The sequence below is a fragment of the Filicampus tigris genome, chromosome 6 (assembly GCF_054856515.1).
Source record: "Filicampus tigris isolate MCC_2025a chromosome 6, RoL_Ftig_1.0, whole genome shotgun sequence".
Taxonomy (NCBI): domain Eukaryota; kingdom Metazoa; phylum Chordata; class Actinopteri; order Syngnathiformes; family Syngnathidae; genus Filicampus; species Filicampus tigris.
In genome coordinates, this window is record NC_141222.1 from 18709019 (window position 1) to 18734334 (window position 25316).

The 25316-nt window shown below is 39.8% G+C and overlaps 3 protein-coding genes across 5 annotated transcripts in view; 2 read left to right on the plus strand and 1 right to left on the minus strand.

The window, feature by feature from the left end:
* Positions 1 to 116: 116 nt before the first annotated feature.
* snapc3 (small nuclear RNA activating complex, polypeptide 3) lies at positions 117 to 7932 on the minus strand. The gene is made up of 9 exons (XM_086033236.1): positions 7662 to 7932; positions 7120 to 7203; positions 6959 to 7037; positions 6763 to 6867; positions 5794 to 5943; positions 5642 to 5724; positions 4173 to 4331; positions 1470 to 1577; positions 117 to 384 (listed from the first exon to the last, which is right to left on the minus strand). The coding sequence occupies exons 1-9, from the start codon at positions 7892 to 7894 to the stop codon at positions 237 to 239; spliced, it is 1149 nt and encodes a 382-aa protein (XP_085889362.1). The 5' UTR covers positions 7895 to 7932; the 3' UTR covers positions 117 to 236.
* On the plus strand, positions 7472 to 19048 carry LOC147146077 (tetratricopeptide repeat protein 39B-like). Of its 3 annotated transcripts, none has more exons than XM_086033229.1 (19): positions 7472 to 7657; positions 9177 to 9292; positions 9402 to 9430; positions 11881 to 11985; positions 12061 to 12192; positions 12284 to 12360; positions 13073 to 13202; positions 13279 to 13381; positions 13472 to 13537; positions 13811 to 13919; positions 13994 to 14061; positions 14888 to 14947; positions 15028 to 15189; positions 16216 to 16307; positions 16656 to 16776; positions 16854 to 16965; positions 17039 to 17156; positions 18048 to 18164; positions 18246 to 19048. In XM_086033229.1, the coding sequence occupies exons 2-19, from the start codon at positions 9263 to 9265 to the stop codon at positions 18358 to 18360; spliced, it is 1746 nt and encodes a 581-aa protein (XP_085889355.1). In that variant the 5' UTR covers positions 7472 to 7657; positions 9177 to 9262; the 3' UTR covers positions 18361 to 19048. The 3 variants fall into 3 exon arrangements, with proteins under 3 accessions (XP_085889355.1, XP_085889356.1, XP_085889358.1); XM_086033230.1 differs by having other exon boundaries at positions 9182 to 9292; XM_086033232.1 differs by lacking the exon at positions 7472 to 7657 and adding an exon at positions 7749 to 8020 and having other exon boundaries at positions 9182 to 9292.
* Positions 19049 to 19984: 936 nt separating this feature from the next.
* The window catches only part of dnajb14 (DnaJ heat shock protein family (Hsp40) member B14), a 7012-nt gene continuing 1680 nt past the window's right edge, over positions 19985 to 25316 (plus strand). The window contains exons 1-6 of the mRNA XM_086034533.1: positions 19985 to 20166; positions 22803 to 22977; positions 23207 to 23352; positions 23427 to 23621; positions 24580 to 24665; positions 24744 to 24853. Coding sequence (XP_085890659.1) covers positions 20034 to 20166; positions 22803 to 22977; positions 23207 to 23352; positions 23427 to 23621; positions 24580 to 24665; positions 24744 to 24853 — 845 coding nt within the window. The 5' untranslated portion in view covers positions 19985 to 20033. The remainder of the gene's footprint in view (positions 20167 to 22802; positions 22978 to 23206; positions 23353 to 23426; positions 23622 to 24579; positions 24666 to 24743; positions 24854 to 25316) is intronic.

Here is a 25316-nt window from a genome sequence, read left to right on the forward strand (position 1 = left end):
GAATGTCATCGTCAAACCCACAAGAGACTTACCTAAACCTGGAGGTTAAGCCCAGAAATTTGGTTATGTCACTTGCCGCCACTTCTGATATGAGGAATGAATCTCAGTCACCAATCTTTCAAAGTCTTAACTTTATTACGTGTCTCTTAGAAATATAAACAAACTGTACAAAACAGGAAGTCAACCTGTAGCAACACCTATAAACATGTAAACACGATGAGTCGTGAAAAGCCGCATCAGTTGAAAGCGCCGCGATCCACGTAGGGGTAGGCCAGGAAGTCTCCCAACTTGTTGCCGTCGGCGTCGTAGTGCAGCATGCGGAAGCACTTGTCGCAAAACACACATGGGTGACTCGGGGCGAAGTGGTCGCCAGTGGTGCACCACCTGTGGAAAAACAGCAGGTAGGATGTCAAGGGTGTAAATCGGGTGGGCAAAGTTTTGCGCTCAAGGGCCACGTTACGAGGTTAAAAAGTAAAATAGTTCATATTTGTTTATTAAGTATGTAAAAGTGTTTATTTTCATAAAATAAAGCTCAACTTTGTATTATTTATCATTTAAGTCATTTTACTAATACTTTCATTGTATTCACAGTTGAGATTAATAAATGCATTTTAATTGAGCAAAAGTAAGGAGGAAAAATGCTACATTAATGCAACAATAAATAAGTGTTTTAATATACCGGTAATTATTGAGTGGTTAATGGCACATCCGTCTAACACTTGTGAGCTTGACAAACGAAAAAACAGGAAAGATACTGAAAAAAAATATATGCAAATCCACGGCTGCTGAACTTAAATGAGAAGTCAACCCAGACATATTTTTTTTCAAGAATATGTTCTATGCAAGCCCACTAGTTGAAACAAAGCACTCTGGTAAATATTGCGTTTGTGGAATAAGAGTTAATTCACCCATTTTTAGCCATCTCCGGAGGCAGCCATTTTGTCACTTCTGTCAACTGAAAATGACATTGCAGTTGCTCAGGGCTCAGGTAACGACCAATCACGGCTCGCCCGTTTTCTGAAGCTGAGCCATGATTGGCCGTAACCTGAGCATTTGTGATGTTATTTTTAGTCGACAGAAGTGACAAAATGGCCACCCCCTGAGATGGCTAAAAACGGGTGAATTTTGCTGCTTAGCTCATGTTCCACAAATGCAATATTAATCAGGATGTTGTGTTTCAACTAATAGGCCTGCATAGAACATATTCTTGAAAAAAATATGTTTGGGTTGACTTATACTTGTATGCAGGAGTCGATTGTGTTTTATATTCATCTATTCAATTATCGAATGAGATGAAAATGAAGAAATTAATTTTCGCTCAATAATTGCAATGAATATTACAGGCCTCGTCATGAAATCCTCAGTGGGCAGTCGAAAAGAACAAAGGAAGCTCCATGTAGTCCACGGGCCATACTTTTCCTACTCCTGGTGTAAATATATAAATATGTTGTTTTTGTTTTACAGCGCACCTGGCAATGAAAGTATAGCAAATGGCACATTTCTGCGTGGCGATCCGATGTTTGTGGGTTAGCAGTGGGTAGAACTTCCGGTCCAGGCAGTCGTCCTTGTGCGTCAGCCTACAAACAGACCCCAAAAATATTTTTATTGGCTGGCAAGTGTCAGCAGATTTGCCTCATAAAGAGACTACTTTAACGCGTGGTCGGCCTCCTGCTTAGGCATCAAAGACGCTGTCATTTCAGGCGTCCGGTGCCGCGACGGATTCCTCTTGTGAAGAGCAGTGAAACAAGCCGCTTTTCATATCACCCCATACTGCAGAGGTTTCAGAGTGCGTCATATTCTTAGTGGCAGAGTGGCCGCAAGATCATTTGGTTCGTGGAGCCACAACGATGGAGTTCATTCATCGCCATGGGTGTGTGACTCAATTTATTTCCGCCTCCCAACACAAGCTTTCGACTTGGTCACGGTCGGCTCGCTGCAGGAGACTGAATGCTGGGTAGTGAAGAACCAAAAGACCATACATTTTATTTTTATTACCTCTATCAAGGAGGTTATTTTTGTATATCGTATCTATTTTTGTTACCTACCAAGATCATCCAAACTGAACGACCTCATTGCCATTTACTGCATGATTTTTTTCAAGGTCCTGTCCCATATCTATTTTCTAGCAAATACAAGCGATAAATCAATATATAACATTTATTATACATAAATATTTTGGTCTTAAAGGTTAATCATACACTAAAATAAATGAACTATGAATTAATATGAAAGTTTACTTAAATTAGGGTTAACTTACTAAAAACTAATTCGATTAATTGTTCAGCCCGACTTGTAGATAATCACCCTCAAGTTAAAAAGGCAGTATCAAAGAATTGGGCTGAAAGGTCTCAGGAAAAAAAATGCATCTGCGGTTTAGGAAAGAAGAGTTTCAGGACACAAAGCAGAGGAACAAAGTCCTGAATCTCAAAACAATGTGCAGGACAGACCAAAGCTACAGAAAGAAGAAACAGAGCTGAAGTCTCAATGTCAAGTTGAACCCTTCAGGCCAGTTATATGTGACGTGGCCTTTATAGAGATTTGCTAATAATTATGACATGGGGTTGATTTTTTTCTTTTTTTTTTGGGGGGGGGGGGGGCACGGGGGGGGTTTGTACAGGTATCTACAACCAAAGTTGGAGCAGAAATAGGAGCATCTCAATCCTGAATTGGGCACTGATCAAAAGCAAAATGGCTCTGGCCTTGACAAAGCACAATGATTATGAAACATTTGGAGAGTGCTAGGTCTACCTCAGCAAATAGCCAATGCTGTGTCAGAAATTTGTAGCGTTCTTGCTTTGGCATACAACTGTAGGTCCCTTGAATGTGTTCAAGAGTGAAACTGATTCAGTGGGGATCAAGAAATCTCACTGGCATCTAAGGAATGCAATGATTTGATCTTGTGTGAGATCTTCAAAATCAATAGGGTTATTATTCAAAAGCAGTTGGTTTCCTGGAGAACAGAAAGTGCCCCCCCCCCCCCAAAAAAAAATAAAAAAAATAGTAACATAGCCCACCGATTCATTTCTGTAGCAGGCAGAGACCAGTAGAGTTGTGACTTTGAAATGTGTTTGAAGCTGAAGATTGAGACGAGGAAAAGAAGACTAAAAGATGTTGATAATGATGACTGGTAGACTGTTGAACAGAACATTGTAAAATAACCATTGCTCCGTATAAAGTGCTGTGCACTGAGTACAAATTAGTGACAAGAAAAAGACTGGGACCAAACACCATAACTTCTGTTTGTTTTCTTTTCATTGTGAGGATAAGCAGTTCAGATAATGGATGGATGAAATTCAATTAGTTGAGTGCCATCCAGGGCAGGCCTTGATTTGCTCCAGAGAGGACAAAAAGAGGCCTTAATGAGAAATTGTGCTTTTTGCTCAGCGGGATATAGCTCTGACTGTCATCCACATAACAGTAGAAAGAAATACAGTACCATGTTTTCTGAAGATGGAATCCAGGAACAGCAAATACAAATAAAACAGCAAGGGCTCCAAAACTGAACTTTGTGGAACACTGGACGAAGGAGGGGCAGAGCGGGACCCAGAGCAACCAAGGCTAACACAAAAGAAATGATTTTTTTTTTCTGTGGGGAGCCTGGAATGCATTAATGGGCTTTCCATTGATTTTAATAGCGAAAAATGATTTGAAATTAAGGTGTGGTCATGGAACAAATTAAACTCGTATCTCAAGGCATCACTGTATTCAACTTTTTAACCACTTTGCATAAATTAGCTAAATCAATTGTGTTCTTGCTGTTAGGTTTTAAAAAAAATAAAAAGAATCCTGCCAACATTGTTGACACCGTACATTCCTATGACATCATTAACAGTGTCAACAGATATCTTTCTTTGAACTGTAACCATAATCCCCAAATAACATTTAAAATTGATTAGGACACAAAAAAACACTGATATAACCTCTGTTATTATGAGAGCACCTCATAGAAAATTCTCTAACTTCTTGGGAATACCTGACCTTTTAGCTCAGCTACTTTGCATAAGACACAATTGGAAATTGGGTGCTTGCACTAACATTGATCAACAATCCCTGGAAGTCCAAGTGATTGGGAAATTAATCAAATCCATTTAGTTTAAACTATCGCTCAACCTTAATAGAGAACTTCCACAAACGTATGGCTGTGAGTAATATGGGGAGAACTTTAGTTTTACCTGACGTCAGTGATGATGACGACATGCTCGCAGTCACCCTGGTGACAGTAGAGGTACGGAAAGCCCACTTTAACCTGCAGGTCCACCAGCTTTGTGTCCTCCATCTTGGCCTGGGAATACGGGGGGAATTTGTTGGCTTTGGCCCATGTGATTGTGGTCCTGCAAAGACGATTACAAAACACAGTTGGCCCAAAAATATCGTATGCTTGCATATCGCCTAACACAAAAAGTAGGTATAGATATAGTTTTCGTGTAGATGCGATGGAGGAAATTATTAGTGGATCACTTGCTGAGTTTGGAAGTTTGCTCAAAAGGATACTTACAGTCTCCAGTATTTATAGTTATTTAGTGAGTTTGGTAATAGATATTCTATCTGTCAAATGTGTTAAAGCGGAAATCAACCCAAACACAGAATATGTTCCCAGCAGGCCCACTAGTTGAAACACGGCATTCTGATTAATATTGCATTTGCAGAATATGAGTTAAGCAGCAAAATCCACCCCTTTTTAGCCGTTTCAGGGGGCTGACCTGTTTTGTGAAGCTGAGCCATGATTGTTCATTACCTGAGCCCTGAGCAGTTGTGATGTCATTTTCAGTCAACAGAAGTGACAAAATGGCCGCCCCTGGAGATGGCGAAAAACGGGTGAATTAACTCTTATTCCGCAAACGCAATATCTATCAGAATGGCTTGTTTCAACAAGTGGGCTTGCAGAGAACATATTCTTGAAAAAACATATGTTTGGGTTGGGTTTTGACATTTTTTGCACCTAGCCTCAAAACGATTTTGGCCCATTCCTCTTAACAGAAAATGCTGATCTTTCCATGAAGTTAGCTTCGCTGCTGCTTCCAAACTCCACGCTTCAGCTCCCTCCACTGGTTTTCTAGTGGGTTGAGACTACCTCGACCACGCAGTGACCTTAACATGTTCTTTCTAACCCTGCCGGTACATCTTGAGTCATTGTCATGGCTGGAAGACCCATCCACGAGCTTCCCCTTCCAAAAGCAAGAAGTTAAATCACAGCTCTTTGCTTCTGACAAGACCTCCAATGATGACATAATTTCCAAAATGGCCGACATATGGCCAAACAACTTTTTTTAACAGTTTACATTGAAACAAGTATTTTAACTACGGATGGACCAATTATCGGTCGGGTCTCTATTTTTAGTACATGTTTCCTTAAAATGAGCAAAACATACACAAGCACTTTGTTTCGGGCATCCCTATCTGGACCGTACTCGCGTCAGCTTTATGTAATCGGCTGATTTGACCACAAATGATCCTTTCACTGAGAATTCCTCCCTCAACACTTTTCCACTTCCGATCACACACACTCTTTTATTGATAACTCAGTCATGAACCTGTGAATAATTATTCAAGGACTCTTAATTCATGAGGGTCTGCGTTTGTTTCAGGGGCCCCGGTCCAAATGGTGAAGAGCTACGGATTAAAAAAGCGCATTCACACTCACTGGCTGATGTCGCGGCATTCCGGGTAGCGCATGTCGTTATAGAACACCCCTTCAAAGAAAAAGAAAGCAGACTTCCAGTGGTCCTAAAACACAACAAAACCTCTGTGTTACAAACGTGTGACATGGGGTTGGCGTCGATGATTCGCGCTCACTTTGCTGACAAAGTCCGGCGCCATATCCGGCGTGTTGCTGAACTCGCCGCACATTTGCAGGTCGCTGGCGCAGCAAATGGCGTCGCGCAGCTCCGTCAGCTTTTGGGAGCCCATCAGCAGCAGCGTCATGTGGGGTCGGACGTAGCAAAACTGCGTGGGGGAAGGGGTTGGATGGGGTTGGATGGGGATCAGTTGAAAACAAACCTTGGCCAAGCGCTATTATCTTTGCCAACACTGGAAAGGCATTGGTTTGTTCTTGACAATACAGTAGAAAACAATCTTCAAAGCTTTGAATAGGATCCGTTGAAGACATGAAACATTATCCTTCAAGAATCTTGACTTTGCGTTGGCAATATTATTTTAAATATAAGTCCAATGTAACACAAATTAAGTATGTCACAACGCCGTCGTCGGCAACAACAAATCCCCTCTCCAATAGGAGAGGAGCTGGCAAGCGATTTACTGCCATTTTGGCGCACTTATTTACAAGTCACAGCAAGGGGACAATGGAGGAAGCCTTGATAAATAAAGTGCACGTACTGTATTATTAACACTGAAAGATACATCTTGTCTCCTCTTGATTTTCCTTTTTTTTTTTAATGAGCAAAGACTGGGCCTTCTTTTGTAACAATGAAAGATACATTTTATAAATCAGTAGGAAAATCCTCACTTTTTACTTCCTGGTCGGCAGCTACGTCAGCACTTCCAAATATGAGCGCGTCTGATAAAGGGCTTGTCCGAACGCGACATTTGAACAGATTACATTCGGTCTATAAAATATCAAGTATAGAAAGAAACAGCGGACTTTGCTGCTTAACTCATATTACACAAATGTAACATTAATCAAAATGCTGTGTTTAGACTATAGTGGAGCCACATAGAACATAATATTGTAAAGTAATATTTGGGGTTGACTTGCCCTTTGTTGGAAGTGAACTTTGAAGGGTTCACGTCGAGGTCACCACTCACCTTTTCGAAAGTGGCCGGATAGTAGACGTTGATGGTCAGAATGACGTCTCCTTCAGGGACCATATTTTCCACGACCTCCGGTTTCATCGTGACAGCCAGTCGCTCCTGAGAAAATGCAGAAACCGAATTCCATAAAGCTCGTAGCTCCACAAAGGCTGAACCATGCTACTTTGGATTGCCGTCATTGTCAACTCACCTGTTCATCTGCGTAGAGGTCGTGTCTGTTCTTGCTGATTTTTAGAGAGGATTTGTGATCTTGCTTCTTTTTCCTTTCGCTGTTGAGACAAAATCATGAGGCTGTCCATGTGAATTTCACAGCCGGCAATAGACGAATTCAAAGCGAATAAATTTTCGTACACAAGAGTTTTCAATGTGGAGTCTTCGGGTACAACTTCTGGGTCAGGCTGCTGGTCCTCTGGATGGCAACGAAGTGATGCAGTGCTATTGGAAACGCAAAATAACAATCCGTATGGAAAATACCAGACAAGAAAATAGGGGTTAATTGTACTTCCTGGCTGTGAGAAATAATGAAATTTGTTGATAAGGGAAACTAAGTTGATGGGTAGATTGTCAAATTGAGGACATGAGTGCTACAAACTCTTGTGCAGTAGGTGGCGGTATGTACCTAAACGTTGTTTGCAATCGGCCACTAATTGAAATAAGAAAAAGAAAGCAATTAAGAGACATGAGATGATCCCCAGGTGTGATGGAGGTTATTTATACTTCCTAAAAGCGTTGCGTGTGATGTTGGTCATGCCCCCTTTATGGCTACACTTGAGGTGAAGTGGTTATGTCTGCTGTTTAAGTAGGCAAGTTTTGGGTTGTCCTTTTCTTGACTTGTACGACGCTGTATTTCCTGACGACACCGCTTTCGGTGCATCCAGTTTGTTAAGAGGTACCTGCAGACTTCTTTGAGCTCCCGCATCATGTCCACGCTGACTCCCATCTCGTGAGCAAAGTTGGCGTGAAACGTGTCTTCGTCCTCGGCCGTGTACGAGTAGTCGGACGGCTTGAGTCTACTCAGCCACGTTTTCCTGAACGAGTCTATGTGAAACTTTTTGGTATTCGCGTTGTTGTAGTCGTATTCTGGGATATTTGGATCGGAGTCCGACGTTTGCGCTGAATCCGCCATGTTTACTGGAAAGACGGAAGAAAATGCTGCACGCTGGGGATTGTGGGTTATGTAGTTTGAGTACTTTAAAGACTCAACAGCTTATGTAAATCATTTAATCATGTTTCCAGTTTGCACAATATACAGGTAAGTGGTCCAGGTTGATTCATCGTTATTTCACAAGATAACTGAAATGATGGCTTAATTTTTCAACAGAAAAGAATCCCTGCAAAATATAGTGGGTAATGGTGGAAGTATTCCTTTATTAATTTAATTTTAAACAACAATCATATCTTTTATAACAGAAAAATACAAAATGTAAATAGGAACTAGTGTACAATACAAAGTAAGTTCTATGAAACCAAATACATAACAAATAATAATAAAAAGGAAAAAAATGCTAGGGCTTTTCACTTAACATGTTTATGTCAATTATACAAACAAGATTAACATCATTTCTACTTTTCATAAGTCTCAGGGTCAATGGTGGAAGTATTCAACGACGGTAAAAAACGATATCTATGTCCTATATTTTCAATATTTCCTAACCTACTCATCTCAAATCAGGCAATTTTATTTAACATTTTGGATAAAGTGCTCTGACTCGCAGGAAATTGTGGGTAATGGAGTAACATTTGAGCACCGTGTAGCTGCATGCTCGAGTGACGCTAAGCTAGTGGGGGCAAAGTGTCATCTTATTCAGACCCTTCCTCAGTCTTTAGGGGGCCACGTGAAAAGCAACCAACTGCATACGTGCGTGGCTCTAGTGTAACGTTCTACAGTTTCTTTGAGAGGAACACTACCTTACTAATCATGTCTGGCTCCAGGAAGGACGTCTCACAATTAACGTACGATATGATGTCATGTGGTACACTTTGTTCTGCTTTTGAGACTATTTTTAAATGGTTAAATCCATCAATCAATTATCCAAACCGCTTATTCTCAAAATGTCTCCAAGTGTTTGTTTTTTTTAATTATTTATATTTTTTCACACTAAAGTGGCCCCATAAATGCTCCTTATACCGTGTATAACATTCATAATGCACAGACATTAGTTTCCCTTTTTAGCATTTTGGTTGCCCTTTTAAATACCCCAAGAGCACAATGCCAAATGGTAATTTAATTGCAATTTCACACCATGGCCTTGCCTGGATAGGTTGCTTTGTGGATGGGGAAACAAGCAGCGAATTGTCTTCACTTGTGTGTATAAGTCATATCAGGAGATACAAGAGTGGGCTGGCCCTAGTAAACTTAGTAAAGTATAAATATCGAGGGACTCCCTAATGAACATTTATTTTACAAGTGAAGGCGAAGATCTGCAAACGGAGCTGCAAAGAAGCTTCTTTTCATCAATCTAGAGGCTTACGGAAACAGTTAATATTCTTGCAAATGGAGATCGAAAACTACTCCCAGCAGCAGGTTAGTGTTTGCTAGTAATTCAGAAATAAAAATGTCTTTATGGATATTAAAATGAATATGATGTATTAATATGTCAAAGGATTTACCTGTTCCATTCCTTTGCTTCTAGGTGGACAAACCCTGTTCTGGAAATTTATTGTAAGTTCATTCATTTTAATGTCACAGCTTTTGTTTGCCAAATGACCACTATAGTGGCAGTGATATGAAACAGCCTTCAACATATTGTATGTGCAATATGATTTTACACACGCTAGAGGGCACCAAGTACATTATGAATCACACCCTTCGTTGTTGATTTTTAAAATACTTCATTTTTTTAGACTTGAACCTTCATTTTTGTTTTTTCTGTTACAAGACTATCAGTACTTTTTAGTGCCACTGCATATAGTATATTAATGATGTAGCAGTAAAATGAATTGTAGCTTAGGACACTCTTTTAACCCCATGTTTGTACTTGGTTGCATTATTTTTGCACTCAAGTGAACTTCAAACTTGTCTCATGGTGATGGTATCCATTTTGGATCAGGTTTTGGTTGGTTACTCCGTTCACTTTCAGCCTCAGGAGCTAAAATGCATCTGTAAGGTTTGAGTCTGAACACTGATTTTTTTTTTTTTTTTAAATCGATCTCCCCTCAGGTAAAAGGCATGCTCCATAGTAGGGCTGGGTAAAAATATCGTATGGCGATGTATCGTGATACTTTTTATGGCGATACCTAGTATCGATGTGTTGATGAAGTATCGATGTGTTCGATAACCTTATGTTATGCGTTGCACGTTCTACAACATACTTTTTGAACATTTGAGGTCCTTAAAGTTGAGCTTTGTGAATTGAGTTTTATTTATTGCACTCCTGTGTATCAGGAGCAGTTACTGGAACACTTTATGCACTTTTCAATCGTGACACTTGAATAAATGTCAAATGGCACCCAAGTTAAAACTTTGGAAACACATGCCTCAGTTTTTTTAATATATATATTTCATAACATTTAAGTATTGCAATATGTATCAGATCTTAACCCAAGTATCAGGATCTGTATCGGATTGGGACAAAAGTGTATCGCCCCAGCCCTAATCCATAGGGTTTACATTGACTTGTTTTATTTATTAAAACCTTCATTTGCTCGTGCCCTTGATTAACTAATTTCTTGTTTTGGCAGTACAGTAGTGTGTATCAGGTCATTATTATTGCATGGTGAAGAATCCCCAAGTCAGTTTGGTTGCATCAGTCTTTAAATTGCTTCATTTTGTTCCTCATTTTGCTGTTGGCATTATCAATGAAGATTAGAAAGCCTGAAGTTCTAAGAAAAATCCATGCAAACCTCAGCCATAACGACGAGCTTGTGGGTTTTGGGGTCACAAGCAGATGCTTTCTTTCTGCAAGGCTTCAAATCACCTTGGCAAAGATTCCACTTTGTCTCGTTGATCTTTGGAACTTTGTCCAGAATTAACATTTTTAGTTGTACTGGTTATGACTAATGTTTGTGCAGTGGCTCTGATTTGAAGTTCAAGCTTCTTTGAGCATGACATTTTATATTGGTTTCACCTCAAACCAGTAGTATAAATGCAGTCCCACAGGAATACATAATCTATGAAAGAGGCTTTTTTTTTTCTTGATTGATCTATGTAGCAGGACACACTTGGGCAACAGAACATACCAGTCAGTCACATGTTCAAATAAAAGGTTATTGTGACTTAGTGTCAACAGCCAGTCACTCGCATGATTTTTTTGTCAAAGTTTGTACAACGAATGCTCTGATGCAATTCACCCATTTATCTGTCCCAATACACTGCCAGTGTGCGGCGATTGGGTTAATGCCTGCACTAAGTCTCGATCGCCACTAGGGGGCACCACGCCCGTTTTGGGTTGATTCTTTGGACAAAACGGCCGAAAAAGTCCTCGTAATTCAGTCTTAATATATGAAGGCGCTACATTAAAAATCTGTACGTCCGATTTACCAGATCAGTGATTGAAACTTTGACTCAAACACACACAATCCACACTAGATTTCTGCGGCTCGGCACGTGGCGTGGTTCGGACCAGGTGGGCTACCAGTATTAGGGCGCTTTGGACACTGGTCGTGATAGCTGGTCGGCTTTGCCGGGACTCTATGCTATCACCCGCTTTGAGGGAGGTGGCACACCTTTTTGGGATGCGGCCGCACTGTGCTGGCTACCTGGTGGGGCTAGAGCCGTGATCTGACCAACAAACATTTGAAGGTCCCCACGTGTGCCGTGGTTGGTCTACGGGCGACTTAAAAGTAACAAAAAAATAATCAAATGTTCTGACCCGGGACGGATCAGAGGGTGGTTGGTGGCAGAGGAGAGTTAGTGAGCCACGATAAAAAAAGGGTGTAGAAAGTTCACGAGAGTTTCCAAAAAGCGTCCAGAAAGAGGTTTTATTTTCAGGAGAGGGAGCCTCTTTTTTTTTTCCAGGACAGAGAGCGAGAGAAATTCTGCACGGGCCTTTATAAGGGACCTGCATGATAATGAATGGGGCAGCCAAGCCCCCGCGGTCCTCCGATCTCACATCCATTTTCGTTCCAAACCTAAGGTAATATCTTCTATTTACTTACTTATACTCCCTCCAGAGAACCACCAATGGATTTAGAGGCTGCATTGAAGGAATGCTCCAAAGCCCTTGATCTCTTTCTAAACAACAAGTTTGCAGATGCCTTGGCTCTTTTAGAACCATGGTAAGTCCGACTTCAGTCTCCGTTTATATGACACGAAGCACAACATATGATACAATATGCATTTGTTGACTACAGCAAGAGCCAGAGCATGTACCACGCCATGGGCTACAGCAGCATGCTCGTGATGCAGGCGGGCATGACTTTTGACCCAAAGGACATGAACGCTGCTATGGAGTCGCTGAGTGACGCCCTGCTGACATGTCAAAGGTACGGTACAATGATGGATGCTATAGTACACATAACAGAATGACTTGCTTAAAATATGCCATTGTAATGTTTTTGTCTTTTCCAACTTTAGGTTTAGAAAGAAAACAGGAATAATGGAGACTCTGGTCAACCTGTGGCAAAGACAATCACCTGAAAGCCTGACAGAAGGTGAGACGTCACATTACATCAAATGCGGTATTAACGTGCCTTTTAAGTGAATGAATTGTAATAGAAAACAGACACTTGCACATTGTTTACAAAAACATATGTTTCTGATGTCTCCAAAAGTGGGCATCATTTTTATTCAAAACAAAACCACTTTACAAAAACACAGACATTAGCATCTCTGAGCTATAATTTCACTTTCATGTTTCCAAAATATCTCAGGTTAGCTTTGTTGAAAACCAAATTGTCTTCGATCGTTCCCAAAACGCGTCCGTTAGTTTCTTTGGACTCTTAATTTTTCTGTTTGCATGGCTCTGCTTGTGAATGTCACATGACCAAACTCAGAAAACGGTTGAGCCATGATTGATCGTTACTTGAGCCCTGAGCAACTGTGATGTAATTTTCAGTTGACAGCAAGTGGCAAAATGGCCACCCCCAAAGATGGATAAAAACAGGTGGATTTTGCTGATTAATTCATAATCCTCAAAGACAATATTAATCAGGACACCGTGTTTAGTCTAGTGGGGCGCATAGAACATATTGTTTAAAAATAAAAATGGAGTTGACTTCCTCTCTAAACATAATTATTTCAGGACCAAAACTTGGTGTCATTCACCAATTAGATCGTAATTCTCAATTCTTTTGGCCTACTTCCTAGACCAGACAGCCGTATAAATCTGTGTTTACTCCCGTCACATCATGTTTACCCCCTCAGAGGAGATGCACGCTGAGCTCTGCTACGCCGAAGTGCTGCTGCAGAAGGCGGCGCTCACGTTCCTCGACGAGAGCATCATCGGTTTCATCAAGGGAGGCATGAGGATCCGAAATAGCTATCAGATTTTCAAGTATGCCAGATGCAGATGTGGCATTCTGTGACATTTGCGTGGATACAGTTTGAAGAAAAAAATGCTGTGTTTGCAGGGAGTGTCAGGCCATGGTACACGGCAATACACAAATGGAGAAGAGCAGGACGCATATTCACTTTAAGGGCGGTGTCAGCATGGGTATTGGATCTTTTAATCTGGTGGGAGCACTCGCAAGCCGACAGTACAGCCATTCTTATGAAAACATACCTAGAACTGAAAAAAAAATTGTTTTTTTTCTTCTTTTTCAGATGCTATCTCTGCTACCAGCTAGAATCCTCAAACTGATGGAGTTTTTGGGTTTCTCGGGGGACAGGGTAGGTCCCCTCAGCCCAATATGTGGATATACACTCCTCAAAAAGTCCAACTGTTCATTGTTTTAGTGCTTGATTGGACCAATACATTTCCAAGACGGCCACTTCCGTGTGTTTCTGTGACTCTTCCAGTCTCTCTTTATCTCTTATACACCCCTTTGATGAAACGCTAAGCTGACATTTATTGCTAATCATACACAAACTTTGTGAGTAGTGCACAGTATATACTGCATATGTTAAGTATCTGTTTTTTTAAAACAAAAATTTATTCCACAGGAGTTGGGTTTGTCTGAGTTGCGAGCGGGCGCCTCCAGCAACAGTCTGCGCTCTATTCTCAGCACTTTGACTCTGCTCATGTTTCACCTCTACATCTCAGTCATTCTGGGTAAAGAGCAGCTCTCATTTGACCTCCAAATTCAAACACTTTACCCTTTTAAGATTTCCCTCATCTACCCAAAGGTTCTGGCGAAGTGGATTTGCGCGAGGCGGAGGCTCTGCTGGAGCCTTATGCGAAAAGGTTCCCAAATGTAAGATATTAAAACTACTTTGGCATAATCATATAAAACCTAATGATGCACAGTGTGTAATTCTGTACTCAAAAATGACACATTGGTGAACTTTAAATGGGTAGCAACTTCTCGTGCCAAGAATCTTTGCCATTGACTGCTGTATAGTCTTTGACTGTAAAAAATGCTTTTTTTTGGTTCATTGAAGTTTAGATTGTCTTTAATGTTTGCAAAAACATCCATTTGAGATGTCTCAGGACATTTACAAAAACACCTAATGGTCATGTGTACATTAGGTTTAGGAAAACACGTACTTTAGGGTCTCTGACGACTAAATTGTCTTGATGTTTTAGAAGACTAATTTTCTTCAGCGTCCTCAAAAATGTGTATATTAGGTTCATACAAAACAAAAAATTGTCCATTAGCGTTTTTGAAATCTCATGTTTGGTTCTCGAGACACAAAATTGCGTTTTTGTATTTCTGTAAATGCTTATCTTGGGTTAGTTACACACTAAATTGTCCTTGATGCTTACGAAAATGTTAGGTTTGTTCCAAACTGTCTTCAATTTTTACTAAACAACCTACATTAGATTCTCTGAACACTCAAAACTGTCCATGTTTGCAAAAATGTGTGTTTAAGACTAAACTCTGCAAATGAATCAAGTTTCCAAAAATGCTGCTAGGTGCATTGGAGACTAATATAATATTTGCAGAAAACACATTGGGTTAATTGTAGACAAAATTGTTATAAATGTATACAAAAGCGCACATTTGATTTGTTGAAGGCTCTAAATTGTCTTGAATGTAAAAACAAAAAATTGCATCGTGTTTTTCATTTCATCCACAGGGAGCCCTCATGCTTTTCTACATTGCAAGAATATCCTTGCTCAAAGGAAACATCACATTTGTAAGGAATTCTAAAAAAAAAAAAAAAAAAAAACTTCATTATGGCTTCTCCTGTTCGCTGATTGTTGTTTCTCTGCCTAGGCTGAGGAAAAGTTCCACGCTTGCATCGCCGCTCAGCAGGAGTGGCGCCAGATTCACCACCTGTGCTATTGGGAGCTCATGTGGGCCTACTCCTTCGAACAGAATTGGCGGGAAGCCTATCATTATGCTGATCTGCTCTGCAAGGAGAGCAAATGGTCACAGGTGACTACGGAAAAAAATTACATATAAAGTGTTCCATGACGAGCAGTATTTGTGAAGCATAGATTCACCTACTCCTGTTTAATTGGTCTAATTTAGTGTTTGCTGATTTTGTGCTCAGAATAAGCAAAAGTTTGCTTTGCTTTGATTTTTTTTTTTGGCATCTTGGTGTCAAGGAACAATGTCGAAGTGAGATGAGGTTTCTTTAGATAAAAGTAGTGCTTTGTTGCCATCTTGTGGCATCTTGGTGCCCAGAAACTGTTGGAGTTGCAGAGTTTCATGTAGACACACATAGGACTTTGCTCCCATCTTGTGGCATCTCTAGGCAATTGTAAATCTTTCTATTGGGGGCGGCGACAATTACTCAAAGATTTTCACTATTTGCAAAAGGACATTTAGTCCGCATTAGGTTTTCTTAATGTGTTGTTTAAAAAAAAAAAGTGTTGAGGTAATTGAAGACTAAATTGTCTTCAATCCTCATGAAAACAGAACTTTAGGTTTGTTTGGGCTCTAATCGTCTTTGTTGAGGCCGCATAAATTGTTTTTTGAAGACAAAATGGTCTTGGATGGGGTCTTTTGAAACAAATTTTTCTTTATGAAAAAAAAAATAAGTTCATTAAAGACTCAATAACGTACTAGTAAATATGGTTGGTACTTACCAATTTGTCTTTGATGTTTCTAAAAATGTGTTAGGTTCATTTCAAACGAATTGTCTTTGATGTTTGGAGAGTTTGATGTTAGATTAATTGAAGATTCTAAATCATGTTTTAAAAGAACGTGCGTTAGTTTCATGAAAGACTATCTTGAATGTTTTACGGACAGCATGCTTGGTGCATTAAACACTTGTCTTTGTTTACGCCACGGAAAAATTGTTTTTTTGTCCCATATTCACAAAAACAACCTCAGCTGGAGCCTGTCCCAGCTGTATAAGCAGGCGGCGTACACCCTGAACTGAACTCATTGCCATGTTTTTACAAACATTTGTTACGTTCTATGAAGACTCAAAATTGTCTTACTCTTTGCTTGTAGGCCATCTACGTGTTCCAGAAGGCGTCCATACTGAGCATGCTCCCAGAGGAAGAAGTCCAGAAACTGGGCGAAAACGTGGTAGACTTATTCAGGTATGCAAAAACCAAAAAGGATATAACAGCATTTCGCAGGATCAGGATTTTGGAGATGATTAGCGAGTTGAAAAAAAGATGTAAGTCTATTTACTTAATTTATTTTTACTTTAGCAACGCTCCACCCCTAAAAACTCAAAATTCTTACATCCCTGGCCTGAACGAGATTATTTGCTGTAATTTCTTAATTTTGCGGGTCCATTCTGTGACATCATTGATTGATCTGCAAATTAATTAACATTACAACCAATCACCGATTTTTGCATAAAATCCAATCCAGCCATTCAGATTTGTGTCAAGTCTATTTTGCACCTGGACTACACGGAATGACGCGAGTTTGCCTTGCAGGGAGGTTGACGGTCTGAGGCTGAAGATGGCCGGAAAGTCCATCCCGACTGAGAAGTTTGCAGCCAAGAAGGCTCAGCGCTACGTCTCCGCCAACCCCGTCAAACTGGTTGTCCCGGCACTGGTAAGGACTGCTCCATATGATTCACTGAATTAAACAGGCGATCTTTCGACAAATGTCATCCGTTTTGCGGCCCGCAGGAAATGATGTACGTGTGGAATGGCTTCACCATTGTTGGCAAAAGAGCCGACTTGACGGGAAACATCTTGGCTACGTTGGAGAAAGCAGAGGAGCAGCTCAAGTATAATTCAAGTGAGGAGAAAGACAATAGAAGTGAATAAAAAGTTTGTTTACTCAAATATAACGCAGTGTTCATAATGCACAGACCCGTCAGACTACCACCTGGATGACCAGTGTGTGGTTCAGTTGCTCAAGGGCTTGTGTCTGAGGCAGTTGGGGCAGCTCGACCAGGCGGAGGTCTGTTTCAACCGTGTCTTATCCAGGTGAGATCTGCAATGAGTTCACCCGCATACCCGAATAGTTTCGCTTGACGCCAGAAAGAATACAATACAAGGGAAATTTGACCACCTGTCACCCCACGTCAAACCAGTCTATTCACAGCACTTAAGTGGAATACACATGAAACTTGATGTTAAATAGTAATAATAAACAAATCATAAGCTAATTTAAATTTGAGTTCCCGTCGAGTCACACAAACATGGAGGCTCTGTTAAGGAGAATTACACAGGCTGCTGCATGGGTCATTGACAGACAGGATAACATGTAACAATACTAATAATAACATAAAAAATGTCCAATGTGTAAAAAAAAAAAAAAAAAAAAAAAAAAAAATTCTTAATTTGAAACCTATCTAGCCACATCCTCAATTTATGTAAAAATTGTAATGAAGCTTTTAAAAGAAAGAAAAAGTCAAATTTGAAATGTTACCCCTTGTCACATTTCAAGCCCATTGAGTCACACCAACATGGATTTTCCAATAAGACAGGCCCAACATGGAACACTGACACACAACTCAACTGGTAGTAATAATGACAAACACTGTAACTCATTCCCTGCCATTGACAAATGTATTTCTTTTCACAGTTCAGCCATTTAATCCCAGGGTTTTTTTTTTTCTTTCAAATTTCATTAAGGTAGAAGAGGGTCTGAAAATGTCTGGCAGTTAATGAGTTAAAAATAAAGCAAACGCCCATGTAGTCTCACCCACGTAATTCTATTTTACAACATACTGATACCGTGCTTTACAACGATTTGATTACTTTCGTAATCTACTGTAGCCTTGATAGACTTTTTTGTGGCTTGTATTTCTATCAAAAATCAAAAGTCACACATTGTAGCGCTCATTCCAGTGTTGAATTGCCGTTTTGTCACAGTAAAAGCGACCTGAAGCAATACAACTACCTGGTGCCGTTTACCATGTACGAGATGGGCCTGCTGCACAAGCAGAGGGGCGACATCAAAAAGGCCATCTTTGTGCTTGAAAGCGCCAAGTATGTATCTACGACAAGCACAAAATGTTCTTTTTATTTTTCCTGGAACAAATTGCTCTAACAAGCCACTCTGACTTGCAGGATGGACTACAAAGACTACAGCATGGAATCGCGGCTACACTTCCGCATCCACGCCGTGCTCAACAGCTTGGGCTCCTTTGTGGCCACGATGCCGCCTTCGCGTATTCCAGCGTGAGCGCTTCCTTGTCCGCACTCTCTGTTATCGGGTTAGCATACGAGCACTCCTCCAGCCTCATGACTCCAACGGCCCCCCCAGGACATTTTACTACACAGCTTTGTACTGTAAATGCATCACACTGTGACTGCTTCTGTAATATTGTATTTATACTGTAAAATCATACATATACCGCATCAACTTGCATATATGTGCTTTTTTCCCCACTTCTTAAGTGGAGCATGTCTGACCTTTATTTATGCTTGGGAATATTCTCATTCATCCAGGTCTGTCTGGATCTTTTTGTACACATTTTGGGAATATTTGTTGTAAAAAATGCCATCTCGATGTGGCGTTAAATCATCCTTAATACTTGTTACAAGTTGCAGGAGCTAACAGAGGCTGTTTATAGGCGTCACTAGGTGCTACTTTTTCGGTGAGGAATAGTTAAAATGGGCTCAGTACTTAATTGTGTGGAGGAAGAAAAATAGTGTCTCTTAAATTGTAATTTTTCATCAATTACATTCCTGATGGGGAAAGCGAGGCATCTATTTCTGAAAATGTTAAAAAAAGGTGGGGGACGCTATTTGAGGAAAGTCATACTCAAGTCCCTGTGGATGTGATATCATGTAAATAGCTTGTTTATTTTTTTTTTCCTCCCCTTAAGATGAAATGTATCAGATTTCCTGAATAAACCTTACCAAATGAACATATGATTGTGGTAGTGTGTCTTAGGGCTATGGTTAGGGTAGATATATTTGTTTTTATACAATACTGAATGTCTTTTTTTTTTTTTTTTTTTTTTTAAATCAAACTATTAAGTCAAAAGAAAATGCATACAGAATAATTAGTGATTCCAAAGTTGAAATTTTTGAGCCCAGGCACACATTTTACATAAAATTCTTAGTGCACACTGCCACCAAACAAAAATAACAAAGCATGCATACTACATCTAGTGTATGAATGACAACAGATTACACATGTTCATTTACTGTAATCTATAAAGGAAGCACATTTAGCTATTATGCCTGTTCCTATACGTCACAGGCATAAATGAACAAAGACACATTTCTTTGGATTATATTATCTTTTACCTTCTGTCATCTAGCAGAAGAGAATTTAGTTGTTCTGCCTGTCACCGTATGGATAGATTACTTGTACTACTTACTGAAATCTTGTTTTAGTTTGCTCACAAATTAATTTTATCTTTTGCTGTTTACTTGTTCTGTTGGTATATGCCTGTAAATTACTGTCATAGATTGATGAGTCGAGATTATTCATTTACATAAATTTCTTTAACGTAAATAATTCCCGAACCAATTTCAAATTCAGAAAGCCGTTTTATAAAGTTTGCGATCATGTTTTCACAGCTTTTTGTTTCATACAGATACTGTAGAAAAATATTTTTTAATATTTACAAAAAAAAAATCAGTTGGTTTATGCACATTTTTTTTTTTTTTTTAATTTTGCTAAAATAATTGTATAAAATTGTGCGAGGGCAGTCCTATCATGTTCAATTATACAAACGATTTTGCAGCACATTCATACAATGTTTAATTTTTTTATTTTAGATTTACACATTCCTCGCTGCCATGAAGTGTCAATAAAACGGGAGGGGGGTAGTCACGTGATTTTTATCATGTGACCCGCTCCGGAAAGGAGGAGGAGGAGGAGGAGGGAGGAGGTGAAAGAAGATGGAAGGGAACCGAGACGAGGCTGAGAAATGTGTCAACATCGCGTCGAAAGCCATCGAGGCGGGGGACAAGGAGAAGGCGCTCAAGTTCCTCCACAAAGCGGAGAAGCTCTTCCCGACAGCGCGGGCTAAAGGTAAGGTGATGTTTTCGGCCAGCCGAGCCCCCAGGTTTGGGGGGGGGGGGTTCGAGAACCTAGCCGGCCAGAACGATTGGCAGGCCGGCTTTATAATCACATTTTAATCTGTAGCAGACATTTTATGACTGTAACGCTACGTTTGAAAGTCAGTGTGTAGATTTTTTTTAAAAAAGTCACTGAGAAGTGAAGGTTTGTCAAAGGCTGCGAGCGAGCTTGTACGCTAATAAACTAAGCTAAACTGTTAAGTAGCTGTATCACCAGCTCAATTTAAATGTGCCGTTCTCAACTATTGTGGATATGTGTACATTTTCGCCCAAAATGACAAGACAAAATGCCTTTATTTGGTGTAGTTGTGAGCGTTAGCAACATATTGGGTTAACTTGAAATCCAACAAAGCGTCACTGCTGTCAGAACTGTCAGCGCCGTGACGTCGTCAACATGCTGCCGCACGGGATGGTAAATTGTGACGCCATCAACATGCTTCCGCGCGGGAAGGTGATTTAGCTAAATCTCAATCTTAACCCAAGTTACGTTGCAGGACACATTTAAGCGCTGTTCTAAAATTTACAAATCAAAATAAAATTATTTTAAAAATGTATAAATCAATCAATCAAAATCAATCAATAAATAAATAACGCACCTGTTCGTCTCGATTTACTCATAAATTTACTTTTGAAATCTGGACCTGTTTAATTGAATACAAAGCAGGAATACATAACTGAATCGGTTGTATGAATGGCAGCATGTGCCCTATGCCATCTAATGGGAGAGCATTTAATTGTTCTGCCTGTCAATCTATGTCGCCGGCATAGATGGTGATACATTGTAAAGGTAATATTAAACTATAAAAAATAATTTATGAGGGGTGTCAATCACTTTTGTTTTTGTGTTTTTGCGATTCGCCGTAACTCAAATGTGTCCCTAATAACGAGGGATTACTGTCCATCAGTAGTTCTCAAATGTTTTATAACAAGTACCACCACAAAACACAATTGGCTTTCCAAGTACCACTATAATGACCAACATTTTAAATACAGGCATGTAATAGGCCTAAATATTTATCAAAATTAAGGAGGGGTGTCAAAATAGTGCATTAATTGCGATGAATTAATTATTGTCACATTTAAAGCATTATGTTTTTTAATCGCGTTAATCAAATTTTAATCTCTAACTTGAGATCAGTTTTGATGCGTGGGGCTTGTGCTTGAGTTGTATGGGTGTAAAAAAAAAAACAATGGTCAGTGTTACACCCTGAAGTGGACACTGATTGGCTGTCATTGTGTTTGGCATACCCTGATAGACTCCTATTGTAGGTGGGCGGGCAAGTTCAGGAGCAGAGAGAAGATGTGAAAATGAAGGAGCATATGAAAGTTGTTGGTCCGATCAATGGTAAATTTAAAAAATGCCCTGAAAGCACTATTGATAAAGACAAAGTGATAAGCCTTCTTTGTAAGAAGGTCTTTGCATACCATAAGAAGCAGTTCAAGCATACAACATAAATGCAACACAACCAGTTGCGACAAAAGCCACAGCTAACGATAGCAACGAAGACGCTCATGTAGCGAGCCACTACAAAACTCTTCGCCAAACTAAACTCGAGAACAGCCCGCGCATGAGCAAGTCTGCGACGGACAGGCTGACAAATGTTCTTGCAAAATGAATAGCGATGAACTGCAGGCCGATCAACATAGTTGAAGATAAGGGATTAATTGAGGTTTTCCAAACAGCGCTCAATGACCCATCATACAAACCAACGTGCAGGACTGCAGTGATGACAAAAATAAGCAAGATGTATGACGGTGAAAAAAAAAGCAAACTTGACTTTTTGGTGGGGGATTCGGACAAATGTATTGCTGTAACCACACTGGACCTCAACTCGCAACCATGGTTATTTGGGGGTGGCTGGACACTTTAAGGATGGTGAGGGGAACTTCAACTCATTTTGCACTGATTGTTGTGAAAACAGAAAACAGGGATTTGGCGGACAAATGTGCCAAACAGTTCCTCAAGGTGGCATATGACTAGGACATTGAAAAAAAGATATCCACTATAAATACAGATACATACATACATACAGACAATGGGGGTCTTTTCTCAGCATTTGAGATTAAGTGAGATTAAAAATAGATGAATTAATTATAGATCATAATCCATCCTTTTTTTAATCTGTAAAAATAAGTTACATTCCTAATGTTGTACAATTGCAAGGAAAAAAAAGACTTAATTTTTCAAGAGTAAAACTTTTTTGTAATGTTTTTTATGTGTAAAAACAAGAGAGAAAAAAGTAAAAATAATAAATTCATCAGAATTAAGCAAAAATGTAAGGGGGGAATTTTTTTTTGACACGAATAAAGTTACAATCAGAAAAGACTCAAGAATTTTAGGAAATTAAGTTTGCCTAAGCAATGATTCAATTCAAATGTATTGCACAGAAAAGGTAAATAAAAATCCGACCTAAATAAAACGATATTAAAAACTAAATGCGAAAGTTAGATACAACTGAACTGTACTTGGCCAGTGAAGCATTCACGTACCACTAAAGGGAGCCCGCCTAACACCGGTGGTACTAGTACCACATTTGAATCACTCCTGTACATCAGTGTGATGTTATCCACTTATTTTTCTTATCGCAGCCTTGTTGGAAGCGCTAACCAGGAACGGGAGTTCTGCGGCTAACGGCGCACATCGGAGGCGGGCGGCGCACAATGCGGAAGATGGCGGCACGCGGGCGGCAAGGGAACGCGCCGAGTCCACTGGGGCCGAATCTTCCAAGGTGTTCACGCAAGAGCAGGTGGAAGGCGTCCAAAGGTGAGAGTGCTGGCTTAAAATGTTAACAGCGACACTTGTTAATGTTCATCTTGAGACATTCATCAATCCATTTTCTTGGGAAATGTCTGTGAGGATGGTATATAGGGGTGCCGGCAATGCCTTGGGGTCAAAATTTGGTGTTGATGTATTTTTGTGATCGACTTGGTCTAGCTCTAAACATAAGACGCCAACTATATTTTAACACTTTCCCTTGTTTTCTTCCTGTCAGAATAAAGCGCTGTAAAGACTACTACGAAGTGCTCGGTGTCACCAAAGAAGCCGGCGAAGATGAGCTGAAGAAAGCGTACAGGAAACTTGCACTCAAGTTCCATCCAGACAAGAACCACGCTCCCGGAGCAACCGACGCCTTTAAAAGTATGTCTCCTTCAGTCTCAGTCTATACAAGTAATGTGCTCTAAAACGAATAGGATCTCCGTGTTGCCCACCAGAGATCGGTAACGCGTACGCAGTGCTGAGCAATCCGGCTAAACGGCGGCAGTATGACCTGACGGGAGGCGAAGAGCCGAGCGGACCGGGCCACACGCATGGCGGCGGCAACGGCTTTGACTTCCACAGAGGGTTCGAGGCAGACATCACGCCCGAAGACCTCTTCAACATGTTCTTTGGAGGAGGCTTCCCCTCCTGTGAGTTCCACACATAAAGTATAAATGTGGCAATTAGGACGGCAACTAACGATTATTTCAATATTTGATTCATCTGTTGATTATTTAGTCAATGAATCAGGTTGAAATGAAAAAAACATGTTTTAATATCCAGGCCCTTTATTCACAAAAATGACATTGTCAGAAAATTGCAGAAAATGTATAAACACTACTTATGATTCAGTTCCTGGCTGGTCTGTAACATGTCAGAAAATTGGGAAAAGTGTTGATCAATGTTTTCCAAAGTAAAATTGCAAATGACTTATTTTAAAAAACAGAGTCCGCTTTCATAGACAACTACAGAAATCTGACAAGTTATACAATATTTACTGTTGAGAGGCTAAAATTCGGAGGATTTGAGTGATGTTAAATATGTAACTCATTCATTGCCAAACATTTTACTACTATTACTACTATACTCTAATGTTTGAAAAAAAAAAAAAGTTCCTGCGGTCTAAATGGCTGCAATGTGAAAAGTAAATTTGTCAATGGCAGTGAATTAGTTAATTTGATAATCGATTACTGGGAAAATATTTATGGGCATTTCATTTTTTTAAACAATCATAAATCATTATAATAATTCTAATGTGAAGAATTGTTTATTCGTCATTAAAAAAATAAATTTCAAACATGCTAAATAAAATGTAAATGATATCAAATGAATAGTAACTAGATGCATAATTCATAAAAATTAAAAATGTGTATGGTATGTGATAAAAATGTAAATAATATAGGCTAATTAAAATAAGAATGTCAAATTTAATCATGTCATTAAAAAAAACATTTAACCTCCAAAATAAAAGAATTTGGTTCATCTGTGACTAAGGAAGACTGTTGGATGTATTTCCACGCGGGAACCTAATACCGAAAGAGAACAAAAAAATAACATCAAATGTGTCGAGTGAATTCAAGTGAACTTTTCCTTCTTTCTGTCCCTCAGCAAGCGCACAGACGTTCACCAACGGCAGGACGAGTTACAGCCATCACGCCGATTACCGGCAAGAGAGGACCGACGAAAGAGGAGACGTATGTGCCGCGGTGTAGTGACGCAACATTGCTATTGTGTGTTCAGTGTGTTGTTGTTTACGCCACATTTCTCTCCAGGGTGGTTTCTCCATGTTCATTCAGCTGATGCCCATCGTGGTGCTCATCTTGGTGTCAATACTGAGCCAGATGATGGTTTCACCCCCTCCTTACAGCCTCTACTCCCGACCGTAAGCGTTACGTCTCTCTCCCAAACTCTACTAGATGTTTGTGTGTAATTTATATGAACCCCCTTTTTTGTCATGAGATAGTTCCAGAAGAACCCACGATAGGTTAAAATTCGCGACATAGAGTGCTTCCTTAAATGTACATATTCTTCATATTATTGTAAGCCACTATAACAATATGCACAAACTGCATTTAAATAGTTCAATTAATGCATTGCACATAAAAGTGAAATAAAAATTGTACTTAAAGAGGAAGTCAATCCAAAATTTTTTTCCAGAATATGTTCTATGCAGGTCCACTTGTCTAAACATGGCATTCTGATTAATATTGCGTTTGTGGAATATGAGAAATCTACCCGTTTTTAGCTAGCTCAGGGGCCGGCCATTTTGTCACTTGTGTTGATTGAAAATGACATCGAAGTTGCGCAGGGCTTAGATCACGACCAATCGTGGCTCAGCTTCAGAA

Excerpts from the sequence above, each read along its gene's own strand:
- LOC147146077 (XM_086033229.1), top strand. The coding sequence starts at position 9,263 with ATGGAGATCGAAAACTACTCCCAGCAGCAG. Across the intron at positions 15,190-16,215 it reads AGGAGAGCAAATGGTCACAG|GCCATCTACGTGTTCCAGAA; the intron begins GTGACTACGGAA and ends CTTTGCTTGTAG. Across the intron at positions 17,157-18,047 it reads TTCAACCGTGTCTTATCCAG|TAAAAGCGACCTGAAGCAAT; the intron begins GTGAGATCTGCA and ends GTTTTGTCACAG.
- snapc3 (XM_086033236.1), bottom strand. The coding sequence starts at position 7,894 with ATGGCGGATTCAGCGCAAACGTCGGACTCCGATCCAAATATCCCAGAA. Across the intron at positions 5,944-6,762 it reads ATCCGGCCACTTTCGAAAAG|TTTTGCTACGTCCGACCCCA; the intron begins GTGAGTGGTGAC and ends TCCCCCACGCAG. Across the intron at positions 385-1,469 it reads TGCTATACTTTCATTGCCAG|GTGGTGCACCACTGGCGACC; the intron begins GTGCGCTGTAAA and ends GTTTTTCCACAG.